The sequence below is a fragment of the Pollachius pollachius genome (genome assembly GCF_949987615.1).
Source record: "Pollachius pollachius genome assembly, chromosome: 18".
In the NCBI taxonomy this organism is placed as follows: Eukaryota; Metazoa; Chordata; class Actinopteri; order Gadiformes; family Gadidae; genus Pollachius; species Pollachius pollachius.
In genome coordinates, this window is record NC_136951.1 from 5,269,219 (window position 1) to 5,294,847 (window position 25,629).

At 44.5% G+C, this 25,629-nt stretch overlaps 2 protein-coding genes across 3 annotated transcripts in view; both read right to left on the reverse strand.

Annotated features, from left to right (window-relative positions):
- atp8b5b (ATPase phospholipid transporting 8B5b) overlaps positions 1–5,166 on the reverse strand; it is a gene marked incomplete at its 5' end in the record, with an annotated part of 29,603 nt that extends 24,437 nt beyond the window's left edge. The window contains 3 exons of the mRNA XM_079755898.1: positions 426–484; positions 4,706–4,767; positions 5,153–5,166. Coding sequence (XP_079612024.1) covers positions 426–484; positions 4,706–4,767; positions 5,153–5,166 — 135 coding nt within the window. The remainder of the gene's footprint in view (positions 1–425; positions 485–4,705; positions 4,768–5,152) is intronic.
- Positions 5,167–6,399: 1,233 nt separating this feature from the next.
- The window catches only part of unc13bb (unc-13 homolog Bb (C. elegans)), an 82,986-nt gene continuing 63,756 nt past the window's right edge, over positions 6,400–25,629 (reverse strand). The window contains exons 24-40 of one of the 2 annotated variants that reach the window (XM_079756072.1): positions 25,258–25,388; positions 24,090–24,175; positions 23,556–23,685; positions 22,552–22,648; positions 21,574–21,717; positions 20,912–20,989; positions 20,458–20,535; positions 16,233–16,321; positions 15,346–15,486; positions 15,102–15,225; positions 13,537–13,590; positions 12,187–12,264; positions 11,666–11,813; positions 11,195–11,251; positions 10,586–10,678; positions 10,131–10,290; positions 6,400–9,394 (exon numbers count right to left, since the gene is read on the reverse strand). In XM_079756072.1, the coding sequence (XP_079612198.1) occupies positions 9,109–9,394; positions 10,131–10,290; positions 10,586–10,678; positions 11,195–11,251; positions 11,666–11,813; positions 12,187–12,264; positions 13,537–13,590; positions 15,102–15,225; positions 15,346–15,486; positions 16,233–16,321; positions 20,458–20,535; positions 20,912–20,989; positions 21,574–21,717; positions 22,552–22,648; positions 23,556–23,685; positions 24,090–24,175; positions 25,258–25,388 (1,974 nt within the window). In that variant the 3' untranslated portion in view covers positions 6,400–9,108. The remainder of the gene's footprint in view (positions 9,395–10,130; positions 10,291–10,585; positions 10,679–11,194; positions 11,252–11,665; positions 11,814–12,186; positions 12,265–13,536; positions 13,591–15,101; positions 15,226–15,345; positions 15,487–16,232; positions 16,322–20,457; positions 20,536–20,911; positions 20,990–21,573; positions 21,718–22,551; positions 22,649–23,555; positions 23,686–24,089; positions 24,176–25,257; positions 25,389–25,629) is intronic. The other variant, XM_079756073.1, reaches the window with a different exon arrangement.

Sequence of the window (25,629 nt, forward strand, 5' to 3'; positions counted from 1 at the left end):
AGAAGAACAGAGTGCACGTTTAAAGATACACGTACGTGCACTGTAGTGCACGTACATGTGTGCTACATGGAACTCGGCCCATTCAATTCAGTGCAGTGATTCATGTTTCTGCTTGGTATTAAGCAAACTATATACATGGGCCAGATAAACAGACAGAGAAAAAGATGGCTAACTGAACCGTATACGTACACCCTAAGCTGAATGAGCTGAGAATACACAACACAATGTTCAATGACTGAAGGCACACTGTGGTGCCATGAGGGTTTGCTCATCACGCCAACTAATAAAGAATCATTGCAATACGGACCAGGAAGTAGAGATAGTGGCCAGTGGGGGATGGTGAGATGGGGGAGGAGGCGACAGTTGGTTCATCTCAGCTAGAAAGGTTTTTATTGGTTATGGTTGGTTAGAGATTGTCCACTCACAGCGTACTGATAGGGGAGGTTCAGAGGTCGGTTGTTGGCATGGATGTACCGCTCTTCCTCTGGAACAGGAAGGGACATCATGAATAAGGAAACAATGTGAGGATACCAATCAATGACTACAGCTGCTAATACTTCTAATTATAATAATACAGTTAATAATAGGAACACTTTACTACTAATTCTTATGCCAATAATACAATAAATCTATTAACTGCGATAACATAATCATATGCTATAATTGTACTATACTAATAACATACACACAAACACATACAAACACACACACACACACTGAGGGAGCTTCTTACCTTTTTCCCTTTTTCTCCCACACAGGGACTCAAAGTATGTCAATAACGAACCCATGCTCAGATCAGTGATGTCATGCTATACCTATAAAGTGAACAGAGATGTCATACTACACATACAGAAAGAACAGTGATGTCATACTACACCTAGACAGAGAGCAGTGATGTCATACTACACCTAGACAGAGAGCAGTGATGTCATACTACACATACAGAAAGAACAGTGATGTCATACTACACCTAGACAGAGAGCAGTGATGTCATACTACACCTAGACAGAGAACAGTGATGTCATACTACACCTAGACAGAGAGCAGTGATGTCATACTACACCTAGACAGAGAGCAGTGATGTCATACTACACCTAGACAGAGCAGTGATGTCATACTACACCTAGACAGAGAGCAGTGATGTCATACTACACCTAGACAGAGAACAGTGATGTCATACTACACCTAGACAGAGAACAGTGAGGTCAAACTACACCTAGACAGAGAACAGTGATGTCATACTACACCTAGACAGAGAGCAGTGATGTCATACTACACCTAGACAGAGAACAGTGATGTCATACTACACCTAGACAGAGAACAGTGATGTCATACTACACCTAGACAGAGAGCAGTGATGTCATACTACACCTAGACAGAGAACAGTGAGGTAAAACTACACCTAGACAGAGAGCAGTGATGTCATACTACACCTAGACAGAGAACAGTGAGGTAAAACTACACCTAGACAGAGAGCAGTGATGTCATACTACACCTAGACAGAGCAGTGATGTCATACTACACCTAGACAGAGAACAGTGAGGTAAAACTACACCTAGACAGAGAACAGTGATGTCATACTACACCTAGACAGAGAACAGTGATGTCATACTACACCTAGACAGAGCAGTGATGTCATACTACACCTAGACAGAGAGCAGTGATGTCATACTACACCTAGACAGAGAAAAGTGGTGTCATACTACATCTAGACAGAGAGCAGTGATGTCAAACTACACCAAGACAGAGAACAGTGATGTCATACTACACCTAGACAGAGCAGTGATGTCATACTACACCTAGACAGAGAGCAGTGATGTCATACTACACTTAGACAGAGCAGTGATGTCATACTACACCTAGACAGAGAACAGTGATGTCATAGTACACCTAGACAGAGAACAGTGATGTCATACTACACCTAGACAGAGAACAGTGATGTCGTACTACACCTAGACAGAGCAGTGATGTCATACTACACCTAGACAGAGAGCAGTGATGTCATACTACACCTAGACAGAGAACAGTGATGTCATACTACACCTAGACAGAGAACAGTGAGGTCAAACTACACCTTGACAGAGAACAGTGATGTCATACTACACCTAGACAGAGAGCAGTGATGCCATACTACACCTAGACAGAGAACAGTGATGTCATACTACACCTAGACAGAGAGCAGTGATGTCATACTACACCTAGACATAGAACAGTGATGTCGTACTACACCTAGACAGAGCAGTGATGTCATACTACACCTAGACAGAGAGCAGTGATGTCATACTACACCTAGACAGAGAACAGTGATGTCATACTACACCTAGACAGAGAACAGTGAGGTCAAACTACACCTTGACAGAGAACAGTTATGTCATACTACACCTAGACAGAGAGCAGTGATGTCATACTACACCTAGACAGAGAACAGTGATGTCATACTACACCTAGACAGAGAGCAGTGATGTCATACTACACCTAGACAGAGAACAGTAATGTCAAACTACACCTAGACAGAGAGCAGTGATGTCATACTACACATACACAGAGAACAGTGATGTCATACTACACCTAGACAGAGAGCAGTGATGTCAAACTACACCTAGACAGAGAACAGTGATGTCATACTACACATAGACAGAGAACAGTGATGTCATACTACACGTAGACAGAGAACAGTGATGTCATACTACACCTAGACAGAGAACAGTGATGTCATACTACACTTAGACAGATGGCGCCTTCAAAACTGTCGGAGTTTCCGGGAGGTTCGGGGGTTCGGAGCATAAGCTCGGAGGAAAGTGATTTGAACACTCTGTTGGGTCGGAGATTTCGCTCAAAGTTTTGTGTGGAAATAAAGCAACGCAAGTCCCCCGAGATAACGTCACAACAATGGCTGCCCATTTCATTGATAGACTAAAGTGAACTTGCAGCAAGCACTACGAGGCGAACTTAACATCCATTCTAACGTTTGCATTACATAACATTATAGCTTACAATTATAAACATCACCTGATCAATTCTCGCTCATGTTCAACCATCGCAAGCAGTTCTAATAACTGTTCATCTGATTCGGCAAAGAAGCGCAGAGAGGTTCCTGCGGGCATCCATACTTGTTGTTATGAAGTCTAGTCTCACTCACAAACCGGTTTTATGTCATAGCCTAAGAACTTCTGAGGGGCATTCCCTGAACACTTTATTTTGGAAGGGAAGGTTTACGTGAAGACACGCAAGAGCTTCCGAACCTCCGAGCTGTTTTGAAGGCGGCAAGAGAGCAGTGATGTCATGATGTCACCTCACTTCAACAGATGGCTGGACCAAAATGGCGGGTAAGTAGGCATGACTAGATAGATTGACACACAGATAGATAAAGAGCTGCAGAGAGACATACAGCAAGGTAGGTAGATAGATCGATAGATATAGATGTAGCTAGGTCGGTAAATAGATCGATAGACATAGATGTAGCTAGGTAGGTAGATAGAATGATAGATAGATATAGACGTAGTTAGGTAGGTAGATCGATAGGTAGGTGGGTCAATATAGAAGTATGTGAATCAGTAGAGATATTTAGTGAAGAACTTCGGACTACCTATCCCAGAAAGGTTGAATCTAAACGACGTTTGAATCGTAATGAACCCATGACCTCCTCGAACATTTATAAATATATAGAGCTTATATGGCTCGGTTATCATGAGATGGTGGCCTCTCCCTCTCTTCTTCGACCTTTAGTACCTTCAGAGAACCTGCCTGTAGATAAGCCAGCCGCCCAAGGTGAGACAGAATCCGTCCTGAATCATAGACCCTCTCCTATGGCTTCATACACTCAAAGTCACGGCTATCGTCTGATCTGATCTGATCTATCCTTCAGTCTACATACTCTTTACTAACTCAGAGTCACAGCTATTGTCTGACCTGATCTAAACCTCAGTGTACATACTCATTTTAGCTGGGTTGAATACAACATTTTATCTATTTTATAATATACGTAAACATGAACAATTGATTAATGCTGCCATTCACGTCAGTTTAATCTGGATTGGTAGAATCATTAGATGAAATCACTTCATCGTTCACACTGAATGTCCAAATACATGAAAGACACCCCCATGTTGGTCACTTCATATTCACACAACCACGGCATGAAAGCCTCCAAAACTTTATACATGAAAACAATTTAACTTAAATGACTGAGGCTGAAGTTTCAGTGAACTACCTGTGAAAAGTTGATGTTCCTAATACAACAGAAAGAAACTTATAATGTATCGTCCAAACATCTGCACTTTTAAATGCTCTATTCTATATATATATATATATTTATATATTTATATATATACACACACTCTATATACGATGCCTGGCCCAGTGATATGAATAGGTTATTTATAGTTTAATAACGATTCAGTTTCCAACACAAACCCATTCATATCCTCAAGCCACATCACATGTACTGCACATCACTGCAGAGGTCCACCATAACCACAGCCATTGCCTGCTTATCAGCAACAGTACTTAATTTAATTGAAATATTTCCTCAAGTCAAGTCACAGGTTTCCCTCGCTTCCTTATCTCATCAGATCAGCTCAGAGTTCATGTGTCCAGTAGAAGTCAACCTAGTGACCAGACCTGGATCCTGTGATCCTAACCCCCGGTCTCTCCAATTAGGTGCCCCAGTGGAGGTGTGCGGTCGGGCAAACGATGAGACACGTACCTGGGGAGGAATTCTGGTTCCCAGAGTCCTTCAGGAGCCGTAGAGGAGCGTTAGGACGGAGGCTTAGGACACAAGGGAAGGGGAATTAAAAACACCCACGCTCGGACGCAGTCACCAACACACACAAACTTCATAAAAGCAGGAACCGACGGAACGAAATGGAAGTAAAGCACAACCGCTCCCTCCCTCCCTCTTAGATAAGGGGCGATCGAGGAGCGCGAAGCCACGTCTTTCTCTCTCTCCCTTTACAACAACAGGTGCTCACACACTGACCCCGCCCCCTCGCCCAGGTAGGGGATCTACAGGTGGGTTACAGAGAGAGAGAGAGAGAGAGAACGAAAAGGGAGGGGGGTGTATATATAGAGAGTGACAGAGACTGAATGAGAGAAAGACAGAGACAGAGAGGAGTGTGTGTGTGTGTGTGTGGGTGTGTGTCCACCACCGTACCACCGGTGTAGCATGGGCTATTTCTCCTCATGCATCCAATCAGTGCTTGAGCAAACAGAACAAGCGATCTTTGGACTCTGATGGTTTGAGAGAGTGTGTGTGTGTGTGTGTGTGTGGGGGGGGGGGGGGGGGCAGTTAAACAACAATACGATGGGGGGAGGGGGAAGGTGAAGGACTCCAGCCAACCAGAGAGCCTGGCCATGTGTGTGTGTGTGTGGGGGGTCTCAGCCAGGTATATATACCACGCCCTTGGCATGCACGCATGTGTCCAGCACCAGGAAATACCTGGAGCCCGGTCAACAGGTCCTCTCGACCGCAGGTTCAATCCTACACTTCCTCTACTTCTTGGGTCACCTGTTTCACAAATCAATAATTCATCAATCATTTCCCAGCTCTTCTGGGTGTCGACGGGGGGATGAATATGTACATCCCCAACCTTTCAGAAATGGAATTTAATACGCTGTCCCGGGCACAAAGAGCCCCAGTGTGATTCAGGAGGGAGACCTCCGGCTGACCCAGCAGGTGAATGACTTATTGTCCGCATAAACCCGCGTGTGTGTGTGTGTGTGTGTGTGTGTGTGTGTAGGTAGGTGTGTGTGTGCAGGTGTGTGTGTGTGTGTGTGTGTAGGTGTGTGTGAAGGAGTTTGTTGGTGTGTGTGTTACCTCCTTTAAAGCTATTAGCAATTTATTTATAAGCATGCGTCATAAATAGATATATTTATCATATTTGTGAAAAATCTCTTTACACCCGAAAGCATCCAATAAATCCAATGCTTTGACAATAAAGAGAAAAAAAATTATATTAATTATAGGCGGCACCCCTGTGATTAATTCAAATGGTTTAATTCGGCCCCCAAGGAAATGATTGGTTGGCACATGTTTTGGGGGAGTGGCTTTGGAGGCAGGTCTGAAAGGAGGGGTGGAATTTGTTTCAGCTAGATTCTTTCAAAATCTAGCTTACTCTGGCTAGTGTCTCCAAATTGCCTTCCCTAGCTTTAATTCTGCCACAATCTTGCTAAAAAGTGTCATAATTGATTATTCCTTAGCAAAATAATTATTATGATGACCTTTAAAATCAGAGTTACAAAAACTCTAAGAACCAAATTCGCTTCACAGCCAGATGTTATGTATTTTTCTTAGTGTTGAGGAGATCCTGGGGCTTAATAGTATTCCAACAATCTAACAAAATACATGAAAACTTTAAACACAAACCCTGGTTTTAAAAAAACGACAAAAAACAATAAAAATGCTTCTCCGACACTTTATACAAAATTCAATAATTGGAATGTTAACTTTTTAATGAACACCACCATCCTCATAACAGTGATGAAAAACAAAGTCACAATAATAATAAGAACAATGCTAACAATAAGAAGATACTTAAGATACATAAACTACTGAAGTAACATACTGGAAGTGTGAGGGGCTAAAGAGGTAAGAACAACAAATCGGCTGTAAATCGACAACTTGGTACAACTTGGCACAAGGGACATGTAATACAAAAAGTGGCTTTATACCAGAAACACAACCGCTCCAAACATTCATAAACCATAAGTATAACGTAACAAACATAAGTCATGCGTAGTGTTTTGGCAGTTGTCATTTGGTGCAAAAACAAATTCTCAAATGTGTAGAAACAGTTGTTTTTTGTTACAGCAGTGTCAAGTTTCAGTGGTTGTCCATTTTTTTTGATTGATAAGAGTTCACCAGCATTTGTATCACAGTATATCATCAGCTGTCCACAACACCAACCACTCGCAAACTTCCAAACACAGTGGAGGACTTCATGAGGGTCGAGGGATCAAAACATTCTGTAAATGAAATCGAAAGAAAAAGACCCGACAAGAATCAACCGACTACAAAAAGAGAATCGAGTCAATGATAAAAATAAAAAACAAGTACGAAATAACGGCAAAGAGCATCACTTGGGGGAATGATTGATTCATAATCATGTGCGGATGTTATCATCATAGTTTCGGGGACGGAAAAGGAATACTAGGTTAAAAAGGGTTAACAAGATGCCAACATTTTCTCTATTACCAAAATAAGGCCACTGAGAGGGAGAGGACAGCAGTAGAATGCTGTGTAAACCACATTTTCAAGCCTTCTACACGCATACTTATCTCCCACACACCACTTTTACATGTGGGTGAAACAAAACAGAAATTTTACATTAAAATGTTACTTATCTTACAAAAAATATATAAAGAGGCCGATATTTTATTAATATGTTAGCACTTTTGTCATTCAGGGACATTACGGTACTTGATGTGAATTTGTGTGAAGTGTGACTGAACATTTTCTCTGAATGTTTTAGTACTTTTGATTTCGATTTTCTAAATGGAGGGAAGCTTGTCTGAGGAGGGAACACTTCAGTGGAACCCGGAACTCAGCTTGTTCAAAGAACTCAGCTCAGCTCTAGAACTCAGGTTACAGAATTCTAGAATCCTGCAGGTTCAACTTGGCCAACATATAAATACACCAATCGGAAAAGTAAACATGGCAAATCCGACATTAAACATGTTTAGACGACTACAGACAAAATAAATATACACATATAAAATAAATAAATCAATCAATCAATGAGCGAAGTTAAGAGTACGGCTATTAATAAATCCATCTAAACATCGTCTAGATTCTTGGTCTCTATGGGATTTGGTTTTACCAACATGGATAAGAGGCTAAGGTTTGTGGTCACCATGGAAACTACAACATCAGCACTGTGATTTTCCTTGCTAGCTAACATCAGGGCAACGGGAAACTGGAATGACGGCTCTCTGAGTGGAAATAGAAACCTCACACAACAAGGCACACATTATCACTCTCTGATTATTACTTTGATTCAACAGTTTGCTTTCGTACCAACACAAGTAGCTTGTGTATAACTATCTATTTCTTCTTCAGTGGCATCCCTTGGGTTGCCTAGAGACAGTGTGATTGACAGATTGTAGAACTCAACGCTACAGAAACACTAGGGCCGCCTGCTCTCCATACAATCATACCGAGACCAGCGGCCGGACCCCCTTCAGCATTCCCCTGTTTATGAAGCAGTATTCACATTTATTTAATCTTGGAAAAAATAAATCAAAAATTAACCTCCCTCTAAACCCGTGGAGCTAAATAGAGTGGATAGAGTTTCAAACGCAAGACCGTGTCCACCCTCATTCGCTCTCACAGTTTCTAGCATGTAAGGCATCAAACACATAAGTTTGGAGTGGGAGTGGGGGTGGAGGCCATGATGGGTGGGGGGAGAGTCAAGGTCCTGGGGTGAAGGTGACGGGGGTGGTTTGTAGAGATGGAGGCGATACTGGGTATCACGGTGGAATTGAATGGGTGTGGGTGAAACTGATGGAGGCATTTATCAGGGGACGATTAAGGTGATGGTGGCGTGCGTGGAGGTGACCAGATGATCAAGGGATTGGGTTAGAGGTGATGGAGGGTGACGAGATCTGAGGTCAGGTGAACAGTGGGGGAAGTGAGGTTGGTGAGGGGAGGCTCTCTGATCAGGTCACGGTTTCTGCCACTCAAACACAAACAGGACAGGAGGCGCCGACAACCGAATCCAAGGCCAAAGAAGGGTGAGGAAGAGTTTGTGAACGACTGGAAAGGCTGAGGTCGCTCTAGGATGAGCGCTCAGGTGTGTTGTGCCTGTGAGAAGTGAGTAGAGGGATGGAGTGTGTGGGGGTGTGGACCAACCGATGTTGAGGAAACCAAGGTTACGAGTGTGTTAGTCATGATTCAAACCAAAGCGTCTTGGAGACGGACCACTCGTTTCTTCGCAACCGAACACCTAGTCGACCCTCTCCTGCTCCTGAGTCGGTTTGCGTCAGCCATCTTTACCGGCGTGGAAGGGGAGCGTTCGCTTTCCCCTCCGTCCTCCTCCGTCGAGTCTACCTCTCTGGCTGTCATTTCCTTTCCTTTGTCATTCCCTTCCATCCTTTCCTTCCCCTTCCTCCTCACCGGCCCTCCTCGGCCGAGCGAGTCTCCGACTTGAGGCGTACGAACTCCTTGGCGACCTCGTCGCCGGCGCGCTGGGACAGGATGCGCATGGCCGTCTGCCCCGTGTCGTCCATGTGCACGCCCTGGCCCAGCGGCAGCCAGCAGGCGCCGGCCGTCTTCTCGCCGAGGTCCCGGAGCTGCATGACCGCCAGGCCCACCACGCGGTCCGCCCGGCCGAAGCAGTAGTCCTTCACGCACAACTGCAGCTCGTAGCTCTCCCAGCCCTCCTTGCCGCCCAGCGAGCTGCGGGGGGAGGGGGGGAGTGGTGGTGAGGTGGGACTGGACCCCCCCGATGTCTGTGGTCTCCGACCTTTGAGGGAGCCAAGTGCCCTATGCACCAGGCTCCCTGTTTCCCTTCCTACTTGTTTAGGGTTTGGATCTGAGTTGAATGGTAAAGGACTGCATTTATACAGCGCTTTACAACAATGCCTAACAATCACCCATTCGTGCACACATTGACACACCGACAGGGTTGTCAACCATGACGGGCACCAGCCAGCTTGTCGGGAGCAGTTAGGCCCTAACTGCTCCCTGAGCAAGACCCCTCACCCTAACAGTTAGGGTGAGGGGTCTTGCTCAGGGACACCTCGACACTCAACCTTCCGGTTACCAGCCAACCCGCTGTACCTCCTGTGCCACATGCCGCCCCGTCACTGGGTTCACTGTAAGACACCACTAATGAAGTGGGCTAGAGCTGCTCCGCCATAGGATGATACAGTGGGAACAGCAGGCCCTGTCCGTGTCTAAGGACATTTACATTTAGGGCATATAGCAGATGCATTTAGCATACGCTTTTATAAAAAGCAACTTAGCATACATTTACAAAAGTACATTTGTCAGAAGAAGGAGAAACAATATATCACTGTCAGTACAGTAAGGATGTTGATAGAAACAGGTGCCAAGCACTTACAATGGTTAGGTTGGCACAATTTGAATAAAATAACAACACTATATATTGAATAAGAGTTGCTGTACTTACAAGTTAAAGGTCTCGCTGAACTTGGGCGACCAGCAGTTGTTCTTGGACTTGGTCTGGAACTTGCGTTTCTTGTCGCTGAGATGAGGACCTATGAGAGACACCTCCACAAAGGGCCGGAACATCCCAGGAGTCTGCCACTTGAGATCATTGGCTCCCAAGACTAAAGGAACACACACACACACACACACACACACACACACACACACACACAAAAACACACACACACACACACACGTTATATAATATGCACTAAAGAACAAGGAGGCAGGATTGTCTCGGTCCCCAACCTTTCTTACGCCATGGACCGGTCCTGTGAACACGGTGTTACACCGTGCTGTGTTACCAATCATAAAGTTGACACCAAGGTTCACAGTTGCATATTTTCTGCAACATCTCTCTCTGTCAAGCCACAGAACCCAGATGCTTGAATACTGAATGTTTGGACCCCTACTGACCTTTGACGGTGATCTTGCGCTCCCCATTGCCCGGGTGGGTGTGGAGCTCGATCTGGGCCGAGACCTCCCCAATGGGCTTGTCCACGCCGGACCCTAAGCCACACACACACAAACCAAAGATACTTCATCAGGAAGGATAAGGGTCCAGGGACTAGAATAGGTTGTTTTGATTCACCACGAAAAAGAAATGAGGGATAGGATTAGTAATATGTTTCTTTTTTGCAATATATTACTTCTAAGTATATATTGTGACGTGTACCAGGGTATGTCCACCTCTGAATATGTAGCGTATACAGTGTTGAGAATGGGTTGTGAGGGAGGTTGGGGAGGGCAAAGAGGTGGGAGACAAGGTAGGGTAGCTAGCAGATCACTTCAGTTTCGGGCACAAACGCAACGGTATTTTCTGGCAAGCATATCCCATGATGCACTGCTTTCCCCCACGAACCGTACACTGATCTTAACCTAAACCTAGCCGAATACCTGAAGCCCAACCTTTAACGTTGGACCTGTATAACCTCAGGGCTCACTTAGTCTATTCATTGCTAATGCATCATGGGTAACGAGTGCCAGAAAACGTCCGTCCGGGCGCCGCCCTCGGTGGTAACGTACCCCTGCTCGGCTGTATTTTTTCGTTGGGAGTTAACCTAATACCCTTTCCATTGTGTACTGGCGGCCGGCACAAGAGACAACACAGAACACACAGAGTCAAATCAACACATTCTGACATTGAAACACACAACATATGATTATTATCAGATTTCCTCAAAGCATTAAAAAGCTCCCAAAGGGACTTCTATTGGTCAAGAGAAGAAAGACATGTTTTGAAGTGACATCACACAATTTCAGCCTATTGCAGTAACCATGTGTGAGGTAATTCTTAGGTTTGAGGTCAGTGTTAAGGTTCCTCTTTAACCTTTTACCACATCCCTACCCATCATAGGTATGCTAAGCTAGTATACCATGTTAGCTATTTCAACCACAAGCCTAGTATTCCTTGGGCATATTGGCTATCCCAATGCTAAGCTAACCTGTCGTCGGCATATTTGCTATCTGACTGCTAAAATAGCTGACCTAGCCTACCTTGAACACGTTGGCTTGTGACAAAGGTCTTGATGAGCGTGTCGGTGGACTGAGTGTAGAGCGACAGGGCATGGCGTAGCGACGAGAGCTCGGCACTCTTCTCCAGGAAGGCCTTCTTCAGCCCGTTACCGCCCGCATGGAAGTATTGCTGAGGAGAAGCAAGGCTAACGTCACCTGGCCATTTCTGTCGGCCCCAACTTCTCATTTGACACTTTAAAGTTCAGTCTTCAACTTGTTAACGGAAAGAGTGGTTGTTGACCTTCATTTGGCCTGTGAACTCTTAATATCATGGTTCAGGCAAGTGGAAGTATTTCCTTCACATCACTAACTTGTAAACGCCATTTTGAAGCGTATGGATTATTCCATATTACATTTTGGTTTGGTTCTAAAGAGAACAGTCTTCCACTGCTGCTGCTCCAATCTGTCTTGTCTGCGACACCTCGATGAATAGTGAATGAAACTGAACTTGAACCTCCCCCCCAGACAGGTCCACTTGACACCGCAGCCCCACACCAACTGACCTTTATGGTGTCCAGGGCCATGTCCATGACGGCACACTGCTTGGGAGACAGGCTCTTGGCCTCTCCGGCCATGTGGTCCTGCAGAGACATTCACATTTACATTCAGGGAATTCTGCCGACACTTTTATCCAAAGCGACTTACAACCATTCTTTCACACATTCCCACACCGACGGCGGAGTAAACCCCGCGGGGCGACAACCAGCTCGTCAGGAGCTGTCAGGGTGAGGTGCCTTGCTCAGGGACACCTCGACCCTCAGCTAGGAGAAGCCAGGGTTTGAACCAGCTCTACTCCTGAGCTATTCTCCCAGAGACCAGGAGAGACAGAATCAAGCAACCCACAACCCTAGTACTCACCGAGCATTTACCGACCCGTGAGTCCTAATGGGTTCTAGCATTAGATGGATTAGTGATGTTTTGGTCAGACTAAAGCAACAAATGTCTAACCGATGACCGAATGAAGGGGAAGTTAAGGTGAAGTCAGGATATCACAGTACGTTAAGGAACAATATTTTCTAGAAATTATGTTGAGGTAATACATTTAGGGTATTTAGCAGATGCTTTTATCCAGCAAAAAAAAAAAATCCATTTGTCAGAAGAAAGAGAAACAACAATATATCGCTGTCGGTAAATTAAATGTATTCATAGAACAAAGTGCAAAGCACTTACAGAACAAAGATAGCTAAGATAAGACACTACACAATACACAAAGTACTGTTTGCTGAATGCTAAGCGACAGGACTTACAACACACAATAAGTGCCAGGAAGTAATACAAAGTTATTTCAATGTATTACGTTATTATTATAGCTGACTTGAAGTCTTTTCTGGCCTACACGGTAAGTTAAGGTTGAGTCTGTTCCAGACGTTACAGTGAGTTAAGGTTATGTATGTTCCAGATATTACAGTGAGTTAAGGTTACGTATGTTCCAGACATTACAGTAAGTTAAGGTTGAGTCTGTTCCAGACATTGCAGTGAGTTAAGGTTACGTATTTTCCAGACATTACAGTGAGTTAAGGTTGAGTCTGTTCCAGACGTTACAGTGAGTTAAGGTTACGTATGTTCCAGACATTACAGTGAGTTAAGGTTAAGTCTGTTCCAGACGTTACAGTGAGTTAAGGTTGAGTCTGTTCCAGACGTTACAGTGAGTTAAGGTTGAGTCTGTTCCAGACATTACAGTGAGTTAAGGTTACGTATGTTCCAGACATTACAGTGAGTTAAGGTTGAGTCTGTTCCAGACATTACAGTGAGTTAAGGTTACGTATGTTTCAGACATTACAGTGAGTTAAGTTTACGTATGTTCCAGACATTACAGTACACCAAGCTGTGGTCTACTCCTGACATTACTGTACCTTCAGTTTGGACAGAGTACCCAGCTCCTTGGCCGCAGACAGGATCTGTGCTCCCTGCGGACATTTAAATATGAACGACATTAATCAAATCATGGACACAGAAAGAGTTAATTGAATGGTGGATATGAATATAGATTCAGAATGAGAACTGGTGGTTCTACAGTGTGTTCTCCTCCTGGTTCTAAAGTGTGTTCTCCTCCTGGTTCTACAGTGTGTTCTCCTCCTGGTTCTACAGTGTGTTCTCCTGGTTCTACAGTGTGTTCTCCTGGTTCTACAGTGTTCTCCTTCTGGTTCTACAGTGTGTTGTCCTGGTTCTACAGTGTGTTCTCCTGGTTCTACAGTGAGTTCTCCTGGTTCTACAGTGTGTTGTTCTGGTTCTACAGTGTGTTCTCCTGGTTCTACAGTGTGTTCTCCTCCTGGTTCTACAGTGTGTTCTCCTCCTGGTTCTACAGTGTGTTCTCCTGGTTCTACAGTGAGTTCTCCTGGTTCTACAGTGTGTTGTTCTGGTTCTACAGTGTGTTCTCCTGGTTCTACAGTGTGTTCTCCTCCTGGTTCTACAGTGTGTTCTCCTCCTGGTTCTACAGTGTGTTCTCCTGGTTCTACAGTGTGTTTTCCTGGTTCTACAGTGTGTTCTCCTCCTGGTTCTATAGTGTGTTGTCCTGGTTCTACAGTGTGTTCTCTTGGTTCTATAGTGTGTTCTCTTGGTTCTACAGTGTGTTCTCCTGGTTCTACAGTGTGTTCTCCTCATGGTTCTACAGTGTGTTCTCCTGGTTCTACAGTGTGTTCTCTTGGTTCTATAGTGTGTTCTCTTGGTTCTACAGTGTGTTCTCCTGGTTCTACAGTGTGTTCTCCTCATGGTTCTACAGTGTGTTCTCCTGGTTCTACAGTGTGTTCTCCTGGTTCTACAGTGTGTTCTCCTGGTTCTACAGTGTGTTTTCCTGGTTCTACAGTGTGTTCTCCTCCTGGTTCTACAGTGTGTTCTCCTGGTTCTACAGTGTGTTCTCCTCCTGGTTCTACAGTGTGTTCTCCTGGTTCTACAGTGTGTTCTCCTCATGGTTCTACAGTGTGTTCTCCTGGTTCTACAGTGTGTTCTCCTGGTTCTACAGTGTGTTTTCCTGGTTCTACAGTGTGTTCTCCTCCTGGTTCTATAGTGTGTTGTCCTGGTTCTACAGTGTGTTCTCTTGGCTCTATAGTGTGTTCTCTTGGTTCTACAGTGTGTTCTCCTGGTTCTACAGTGTGTTCTCCTCATGGTTCTACAGTGTGTTCTCCTGGTTCTACAGTGTGTTCTCCTGGTTCTACAGTGTGTTGTCCTGGTTCTACGGTGTGTTCTCCTCCTGGTTCTATAGTGTGTCGTTCTGGTTCTACAGTGAGTTCCCCTGGTTCTACAGTGTGTTCCCCTGGTTCTACAGTGTGTTCCCCTGGTTCTACAGTGTGTTGTCCTGGTTCTACAGTGTGTTCCCCTGGTTCTACAGTGTGTTCTCTTGGTTCTACAGTGTGTTGTCCTGGTTCTACAGTGTGTTCCCCTGGTTCTACAGTGTGTTCTCCAGTGTGTTCCTGGTTCTTACGAAGGTGTCGTGGCCCTTGGGCAGGACGATGGTCTTCTCCAGGCTGCTCATCACGATCCTCCAGAGCTCCTTCAGCACACGCTTCAGCACCGTCTTCTCACACACCGTGGCAAACAGGGTCAGCCTGGAGACACACACACACACACACACACACACACACACACACACACTAGTAAGTACATATACGTATCCACCGAAGTGCCCACAAGTCCCCAGGCTGCCCCCCCGCGGTGAGTCCACTCACTTTCCGTCCAGGAAGTCCATGAGGGGTCTGAGCATGTTGTCCAGGTCGGCCTCTGCCTGGTTCTTACTGCTGACCGGGCCCTTGATCTGGTACAGCAGGGTCGCCATCTGACGCATGCACTCGTTGATGCGCACCTGGAAACTGTGAGGGAGGGGTTGGGGTTATCTCTTTGTTCATATAGGCTTATATCTGATACACATATTGAAACAAGTTCAATTCAGTACGATTCTCGATTCGTATTTTTCTGTTTCTGTGTGTGTGTGTGTGTGTGTGTGTGTGTGTGTGTGTGTGTGTGTGTGTGTGTGTGTGTGTGTGTGTGTGTCAGGTGCCTTACAATATGTGTGGGCTCATATGTAGGTATGTGTGTTAAACACAATGCTGCCGTGTTGTTAATATTGACTCTTATTGATACAATTCAAGACGCCCCTACAGTTGTGATATCTTTTTATTTGATTCCAACGTCAGATGGATCGATCAAATTCTTCACAACCATGAGTGACTCGATCATCGATTAACGGTCAACATCCCTGAATTGAACCACTGCATAAATTTACTAAATTAAATATTCATAATGTGGAGCTCTTTATTTGACTGAGAACTGTAGCCCAGATCGGAAGCCGACATCCAAGCAGTTATCCCAACAAACAAACAAAAATTCCTTTCAGATTTTATGTTTTTTTATGGATGAATATTATTATCAGCAGATTTTCAAGACCTTTTGAAAACATTCATAATTCCATACTTTCCCTGAAATGCAAGCACCCTACTGTTTTTCTGTGTTTTTGTTCTTCCATCTTCTTATTTTTCGGCCTTAAATCTTAAATGGTGTGTGTGTGTGTGTGTGTGTGTGTGCACACATGTACTGATGTGTGTGTGTGTGTGTGTACCTGTTTCCAAATGTAGTGCTGAGTTCATCCAGGACGTTGTTAAGCTTCACCTGCAGTTCGTTTAGGAGGTCGCTGGCCTCTGAGTCCATCTGCAGGACAAACACAGCCACACACACACACACACACACACACACGTCTCATGAGCTTAAACACACACACACGCTTCTCATGAGCTTCAACATACACCGTTTAGAATCTACTAATCACTCATCGTTTGCGTTTTCATGTTTCATTATCAACAGCGGATATATAGTGTAAGAAAACGGTCAACAGTGTTGCTGTTTCATCTTAAGAAAATAGGCCAAGGAGAAATAATCAACACTACTTTTCAGGGCAAAGCGGTAAAACAAGTATGAATACTGACTAAATGAACTGCTGTGTTGTTGACAACGCAACAACACACAGTTTGTCGGACCCACCCACCTTCCTCTCAGAGACCTCCACCTTGTGAGTGGGTGGATGGTGAACAGAAACAACAGGTGTTAAATACGGACACAGGCTTGGTTTCTCAGTGTTTAGTGAGTCGTACAGGGCCAGGCGGGGGCGAGGGACAGGACCAGAGGGAGAGAGAAGGTTTCACTGCCAGAGAGGGTTGGGATGGTTCACGGTCAGGAGGTTTTGAATCCACTGGGCTGCTAACATCACAGAGGTATGGATAAACCCCAGGAAGATTGAGGAATGACTGGGAATGGAGAGCTTCTAGGCACGGACTGGGACACAGACGGACAGAACTTGGACTTCTTCAAAATATTGCTTACGTAGTCCGTATTTGTGTGCATGTTTGCATGTGTTTTTTTGTCTGCGTTTCTGTTCATGTGTATCTGTCTGTACATCTATCTGTGTGTGTCCGGTGTGTCAGTGTGTGTCAGTTAGGGGTGGGAGTCTCTTGGCACCTCACGATTTGATTCTGATTATGAGGTCAACGATTCAATTCTAAAGCCATTATTGATGCATCTCGATGCAACAATTTTACGTACATTTCCATGCATGGTTTTCAAAAATATATTTATACATCAGAGTTTGCTACTCAGAGTTTGCTAATCTCTTCCTACTTTTGTGATGATGATTAAAGACATCAACAGATGAATTAACTTATCTAATATTTTATTAGAGAAAGCTTTTGTCACAAATATGACTTTCTATGAACAATGCAATAACCAACACTATATGGAAGTATGTAAAAAAGTAGGTTTCAGTTTTATTTTCTTTCTAATCTTTCTTTTCTATGTCATTAAAGAAAAATCTACTCTTGAATCAGAAGGAGTTCTTGTGTCTGGCTGTGAGTTTGCGTGCATGCTATGCGTAGGCTGAATCGCAATCGTGTCAAAACAAATCAGATTGGCCAATACACACTGAAGATAAATTAAATAATTTTAAAATTACAAAAATTATCCCTCTCTGGCGAACAGAATGTTGCAGCAGGCGAACAAATAAAAAAAAAAAAAAAAAGTTTTACTAATTCATCTGCATCGAGACAGAATCGTTCTAGAGAGAATCGCGATGCATTGAAGAATCCATTATTTTTCCCACCCCTAGTGTCAGTGTGTGTGTGTGTGTGTTTTTGTGTGTGTGTGTGTGTGTGTGTGTGTGTGTGTGTGTGTGTGTGTGTGTGTGTGTGTGTGTGTGTGTGTGTGTGTGTGTGTGTGTGTGTGTGTGTGTTTGTTTATGTCTAATCCCCTTCACTCACCTTTTTAACCTCACAATCAACCTCAGGCTGAGTTTAGGAGACAAGATCACACAAGAAGTTAGAATGGCAGCATAACACGCTGTCCTCCATTCATGTTGTGTTCTTATATAACAGATGTGTCATGACTTCGGTACTCTTTGGTCAAGTGAAACTGACTACATCACCTACCGTTTCTACTGGCACTGGTGTGTCCATCTTTAGGTTTTGGTTTTTAAAGGAGGAAATATGAGATTGTACACTTGTTAATCAAGACTGAACAACCTTTACATCAACAAGATGGCCTTTATCATGAGTGAACAGAACAACGTAACTGAAATACTTCGTAAGTAGTAAACAAGAGAGCTACCTGCATTGGAAATAAGATGGAACAACCTTTATCATGAACAAAACTGAACTTCTTTAAGGGGAAAAAAAGAATAGACTAACTTTACTGTAAACGGAACTACCCTTTACGATACCTTTATTATAAACTACCTTAATCAGAAAGACAGTAAGGCTAGGAATCTAAAATACAATAAATAAATGTTTATGTAATTCCGGATATATGAATTCAAAAATATACCGTATACAGAAAAAGCTAAACCAGCAAAATGAAAAAAAAAAAATGTTAAAGGCAAACAACAACTTTAGAAAAAGGAAAAAGGCACAAAGTAATGGAAATTGAGGAAATAAAAGGATTGTTGGCGTGTTAAATGAGAGAGAGGTATGGTTTTGAGGACAGGCAGGGCAAACCAGTAGGACTGAGACAGGGATCAACCGCTTTACCCATAAGTAACCACACGGGATAGACCGGGCCAGAACCTCCACAGGGAACATGGCTGGGAGGGGAACCCAAGAACAACATCCACCAGACGCAGGGTTCTACACTGTGGTATACGGGGGGGGCGAACCAGAGGGAAGTGGACCAGGGGAAGGTCTTGGGGGGCTGAGGGTAATAAAGAACTCTGAGATGACAAACCTCAACCTCTACTTCCTCTCCTATATTTTCATCCTCCTCTTCCTTCAATTCCTCCAGCTAAGGAGTGAGTGGGAAAACACACACACACACACACACACACACACACACACCAGCTTAAATATAAGATGGGAATTCCAGCTCATGCATGATTCCCTACTTCCCACGGCCGGAAGTTATTAAAACATGATATAACATGAAAACGTTATTCATCATCTATAAATAAATGTGAGTGCTAAAATAACGTTGAGTAGTATCCAGTACCCAGTTCCTTTCCACACTTTCATTCTTTTTTATATTTAGCTGCCATTTTGATCAAATATGAATCCACTGTTGTGAAGTTACTATATGTTCCTAAAAAATAATGAAATACGAACACTTTTTGGAATAACTTAAGGAAAGATAAAAGTGATGATAAAAATGTCTCTCCATTGCTGACATGAACATCTGTACCTTGTTACTTCTAGAAACCAGCTAGAAACCATCTGTACACTCCAACAACACAACACACTTTGTTATTTGACCAAAACACATGACACACAAGCCACACAACGTGACTCCAGCCACTGCAAACCAGGACCGGGTAGCGAGCTCCTGATCTAGAGCGAGCTCCGTCTGGATCTGGGAGATCGCTCCGGATCTGGGAGCTGGATCTGGCGGGAGATCGCTCCAGATCCAGAGCGCTCTCCCTCCAGATCCAGCTCCCGGAGCGATCAATACAGTCAAACACGTTCCAACCTGTTCATCAAACACGTTGTTTGCGTGAGGCTACCAGGATTCTAGTCTAGTCAAAGGACAGGGAAAATGACTTTTAAATCTAAAAGTCTACATCTAATTCTGGGAATAAGGATATGACCGTGGAGAACCCACCTCCTCCACCTCCTCCTCCTCCTCCTCCACGTGGGCATTGCACTTTTGACCGTAAAATAAACACATCGGTTACGCCTGGAGCAAAACTCATCTCTACAACTCTAAAACTGATCTAGATGATCCATATCTATATTTAACCAAAGTGATGTTGAAGGGACAAGCAAAGAAAACTCTAAATGCATAATGCGTACGTAAATTGTGCTAGTGTGTTTTGATTATGACTCGGCTCATGTTACTATACAACAGGCATTGATAGCAATGAGGTAACTATTGCTAATTTCAATGAGGCCCAGGAGGTTAGCCACATGCTAATGTTTGAGCATGACATCACCATGTGGTGGATGGATGGGATTAGAATAGGCCTATTCTAACACAGGTATCATTTGAACAACCAGAGCAGCTACGTACCAGTGCTTCCGCGTTAGCATTCTGCCACAGGGAACACAACAACATCATCAACAAAACAAGAACATAACATCCTCAGAGTCAACGTCTCAGGGTTGAGACGAGATGAGACCCACTTTCAGCCATATTGTCATGTGCTCTACCTCGATGTTGAAACAGTTCATGCCTCTGTTCAAGTTGATAAAAGTATCCATTCAATTACGTCATGTATCCGATCATCAGGTAAAGATCCTGAGTGGGGTTCCCCTGGTAGCCTGCACTGGTAGTACTGGTAGATGTGTCTGGTAGTACCAGTAGCTTCTACACACCTGTTTGGCGCCCATGGACTCGAACATCCTCTCCAGTAGGATCCTCAGCTGCTGAACGTTGTTCAGGAGAACGCAGGGCTGCACGCACAACAACATCCTCATTAGGCCCTCAAAAGCAAGGCACACATCGTCCTGAATGCAGCGGCGTTACATATGGCTCAGGGCGGCATGTTCGTTTTGCTAGTTGCTAGTTCGATCCCTGGCTCCTCCTAGCTGAGTGTCGAGGTGTCCCTGAGCAAGACACCTGACACTCACTGCTCCAGACGAGCTGGCCTTATTGACAATATTGTAAAGCTCTTTGTGTGGTCACTGGTTAGAAAAGTGCTCTCCAAATGCAGTCCATTTACCATTTAAATACTACTGAGGTAGGAGAAAGGAAGACATTCAGATTCTGTGTAAACTAGAGGGTAAATAAATGGATATATAAATAAAATATGGCATATGAACAACTTACTATCTTCTCTTGGTCTATGTATGAGGGGAAGCTCTTGGTCAGAATGGCACTGTACTGCAGGAGAACTTTGGCAATCGTCTGTGTAGGTTGGAAAAAAACAGCAACAACCGCGTTACAAATTCAAGCAGAATACATAGCATTTGGGCATGAAAGGTTTTCTGTGACACTGGAGAAATCCCTAAAATATTGGGCGGGATAATGTAGGGGCTCCTAGCTGAAAGGTTCTGGGGACCGCTTATTTATTGATTATTTTTCATATTCACAACAATTGAAGCAACAGCAATGAATGAGTCTCAGGCTCCCTTCCCAACAATGCAATACTATAAAAATTACAATTTATAAGAGAAACACAAGAAAAGTCACCCGAGACTTCATTAAAGACAGAAGTAGTGCACAGTGCATTTACAGTGGTTTAGTTTCATATTGATCAATTTTATGTCTATGCGTTGGAGGAAATAACACGACTCGTATAGCCTAAGTTAAAAAATATGCTTTTTCTGGAAATATTTCAAGGCCCGGTACTAAGGGGTCCACGGACAGGTTCTGGTCCTGGGACCAAGGGTTGTGAATCGCTGCTTTAAGATAGATAGATAGATAGATAGACGCGTGTCTGCTGAAGGACAGCAGAAGCGAGTGGCAGTGAGGCGGTGGGGATGCGCTACCTTGGAGAAGCGCAGGCTGTACTGGGCCATGACGCCGGGGTCGGGACACTCCAGCTTCTTGATGATCTCGAAGCTCTGGTTGAGCTGCGTAAAGATGTCCACCACGGAGCAGGAGAAGAGCGCGTGCTCCGACGTCTGCTGGAACTGAGGAGGAGAAGGAGAAGGACGAGGTTAGGAGCAGCGCAAATGGAGCTCTAGGGGTCCAGGGAGAAGGCCCCATCACGTCGCCATCGGCGTCCCATCAATGCCCGTATTGTTTGCTCCTCAGGGCCTGTTCACAAATTAAATACCAAACAACAAACAAGGAGGTAAGGAAACAGAAAGAGGAGAAGAAACAGAAGGAGAGGAAACAGGAGGAGAGGAAACAGTAGGAGAAGAGGAAACAGAAAGAGAAGAGGAAACAGAAGGAGAGGAGACAGCAGGAGAGGAAACAGAAGAAGAGGAGGAGAGGAGACAGAAGGAGGTGAGGAAACAGAAGGAGAGGAAACAGAAGGAGAGGAAACAGCCCGTATTGTTTGCTCCTCAGGGCCTGTTCACAAATTAAATACCAAACAACAAACAAGGAGGTAAGGAAACAGAAAGAGGAGAAGAAACAGAAGGAGAGGAAACAGGAGGAGAGGAAACAGAAGGAGAAGAGGAAACAGAAAGAGAAGAGGAAACAGAAGGAGAGGAGACAGCAGGAGAGGAAACAGAAGAAGAGGAGGAGAGGAGACAGAAGGAGGTGAGGAAACAGAAGGAGAGGAAACAGAAGGAGAGGAAACAGAAGGAGGAGAGGAAACAGAAGGAGAGGAAACAGAATGAGGAGAGGAGACAGAAGGAGGAGAGGAGACAAAAGGAAAGGAAACAGAAGAAGAGGAGGAGAGGAGACAGAAGGTGGTGAGGAAACAGAAAGAGGAGAGGAAACAGGAGAGGAAACAGAAGGAGATGAACAGGAGGAGGAGAGGAAACAGGAGGAGAGGAACAGGGAGGGGAACTCACTCCGTCCTTCTTGTCTCTCTCCAGCGCTCCGTGCATGAACTCCATGGACACGTCTTCATTCTCCTCCAGCCACTGCAACACAAACTGCAGGAACCACCTGCACAGGGGAGGACACGCACACAGCTCAGGACCTTTGGACAGTTTCTCAAAAGAAATCCAAAAGGAAGCTGGACACTAACTAGATAAAGCATAAGAAAAAGAGAAGTTGTATGATTATTATGTTAATTCTTATTTCTAGTTATAGTCTTTTTGGAAGTAGAACGACTGATTTAGGCCCAATCCCATTTCCACCCCTTACCCCTCCCCCTTACCCCTCCCCCCTTGCCCTCCCCCCTTCCCCTTGCCCCTCAATACAGAGGGGTAAAACGTTCCCCTAAGAAATGAGACACCATTACGTCGCGTCATCATCGCTTGAAGCTCACGGACTGTGTCAACAGAGGCCAAGAGTAGGTGTGTTTCCGAATGATAACAACTAGTAATAATAATAATAACAATATCAGTCTTGTATAGCGCATTTCTAGTCCCCAATGCGCTTCACAATATCAAAAAAAAAAAGTGAAAGGGCTCAGAAAAAAAAAAAAAAAAGATTCATGACAGCTGCCAAATTTGCTGGCCGGCTTTTCCTCAAAGCCCTCCCTTTAAAGTGTGGTCCTTTGGAAGCTTCATTTCAAGGGCTACGTAGCCCTACGTCTTGGCCCTAGCCCTTAACCCAAATGAGAATTGGGACAGCCCTACCCCTACAAAAACAAGGGGGAGGGGTAAGGGGGAGGGTTAAGGGGTGGAAATGGGATTGGGCCTTAGAACTATCAGAAGACTGGGTCAGAACATTAACCGACCAAACTGGTACAGGAACCAATCAGAGAGCAGTGTTTCACCAGAGCTGGTGGTGTGAGCAAAGTGTAGTTTCGGAGTCACTTGGAAATTCTGAAACCTTTTGACAATGGGTGACTCATAAGGGAAGCGTGGTGGTTTCAGTGGCCGAGGGGCTGGGGGGGTGGCCTTACGATGGGTACTCGGGCACGTCCGCCGGCACGGCGCTGGGCAGCTCCTTCACGTACTCGTTGTACAGCCACTTGACCTTGAAGTGCAGGTTCATGTAGTCTGCGCTCTTACACAGCCGGTGCTTCTCATGGTCTGGGGAGGAACAGATAACAAGTGGGTGATGGTTAAGGTGTGTGGACACAAGGTGTACAACAAACAAACTAAATCTTTTCTAGGAAATGATGTTTCGTAATACATTTAGGGCATTTAGCCGACGCTTTTATCCAAAGCGACTTACAATTACAAAACGACGCAATACAAGTACAGAAGAAGAAGAAACAATATATCACTGTCGGTACAGTAAGGATGTTCATCGACACAAGTGCCAATCACCAATAAGTGCTAGGTTAACCCACTCCCCGTGAACAAAAAAGATAGCTAGGATAAGATGCTAAACAACTAATTACTTTATTTAAGGGGTTGGAGGGGACAGATCACATGCACGCTAACACACGCCCACACACTCAATAAAGAATACAAACTTAGAGTGGCCCTACCTTCCATGCCGTACTTCATGTCCTGTGCGAACAGCGTCCACATGACCTCAGCGGAGACCTTCCCCACGTTGAGCTCCTGGGGGAACCTAGAAGCCCCCAGTGATCAGAGTCAACACCCAACAACCAATTCCTAACCCCTCTTTAACCCTTACCCCCTAACCTCAAATCATAACCATGCTCAGATCCTGGGGAAACTGAGACACAGAGTTAGAATATGGGTTGGTTGGATTCTTGGATTCAAGATAGTCCAAGGACGATTTGTAAACCTCTCCATTTTTAATAGTCTATGCTTTAAAACACACATACACTCAACCACACTTCTGTAATGTTCTACACATCTTGTTTTCAGTATGGAGAACAAGGCGGAATTTTTAGGGTCAGTCAATCAGTGAACACAATAAACATTACAAAATCTGTACATAAGGTTTCTAAGGTAACAAAGCATTGTTACCAGCAGCTGCATACTGGTTAGTTTACTGGGATTAAAGAGCTACATACTGGTTGGTCTTCAATGTATAAAGAGTGTTTTTTGTTATTGGGATAGAGAGCTATATACTGGTTGGTTTTTATGAGGATAGAGAGCCTCATACTGGTTGGTTTATACCGGGATAGAGAGCTACATACTGGTTGGTTTATACCGGGATAGAGAGCTACATACTGGTTGGTTTATACCGGGATAGAGAGCTACATACTGGTTGGTTTATACTGGGATAGAGAGCTACATACTGGTTGGTTTATACCGGGATAGAGAGCTACATACTGGTTGGTTTATACCGGGATAGAGAGCTACATACTGGTTGGTTTATACCGGGATAGAGAGCTACATACTGGTTGGTTTATACCGGGATAGAGAGCTACATACTGGTTGGTTTATACCGGGATAGAGAGCTACATACTGGTTGGTTTATACCGGGATAGAGAGCTACATACTGGTTGGTTTATACTGGGATAGAGAGCTACATACTGGTTGCTTTATACCGGGATAGAGAGCTACATACTGGTTGCTTTATACTGGGATAGAGAGCTACATACTGGTTGGTTTATACCGGGATAGAGAGCTACATACTGGTTGGTTTATACTGGGATAGAGAGCCTCATACTGGTTGGTTTATACCGGGATAGAGAGCTACATACTGGTTGGTTTATACTGGGATAGAGAGCTACATACTGGTTGAGCACGGGCGTGTAGGAGTTGCGGTCCTCCTCGGTGATGGACACGATGAGGGTGATGAGTTTGGGCCAGAAGTCCAGGTTCTTGATGCTGGGCCCCGGCTCCTCTGGAGGAACCTCCTCCCTGGTCTGGGGGCCCCCACACACACACTCAATACAGACTGGAGGTAAGCTAACTACAGGCTAATGACAGGCTCCTCTGGAGGAACCTCCTCCCTGGTCTGGGGGCCCCCACACACACACTCAATACAGACTGGAGGTAAGCTAACTACAGGCTAATGACAGTCATTATAATGTAAAGATTAACCCAGCGTTTAACACATTATGTTTTTACATTCTTAGGCAATTAAAAAATTGATAGCAGCGTAAC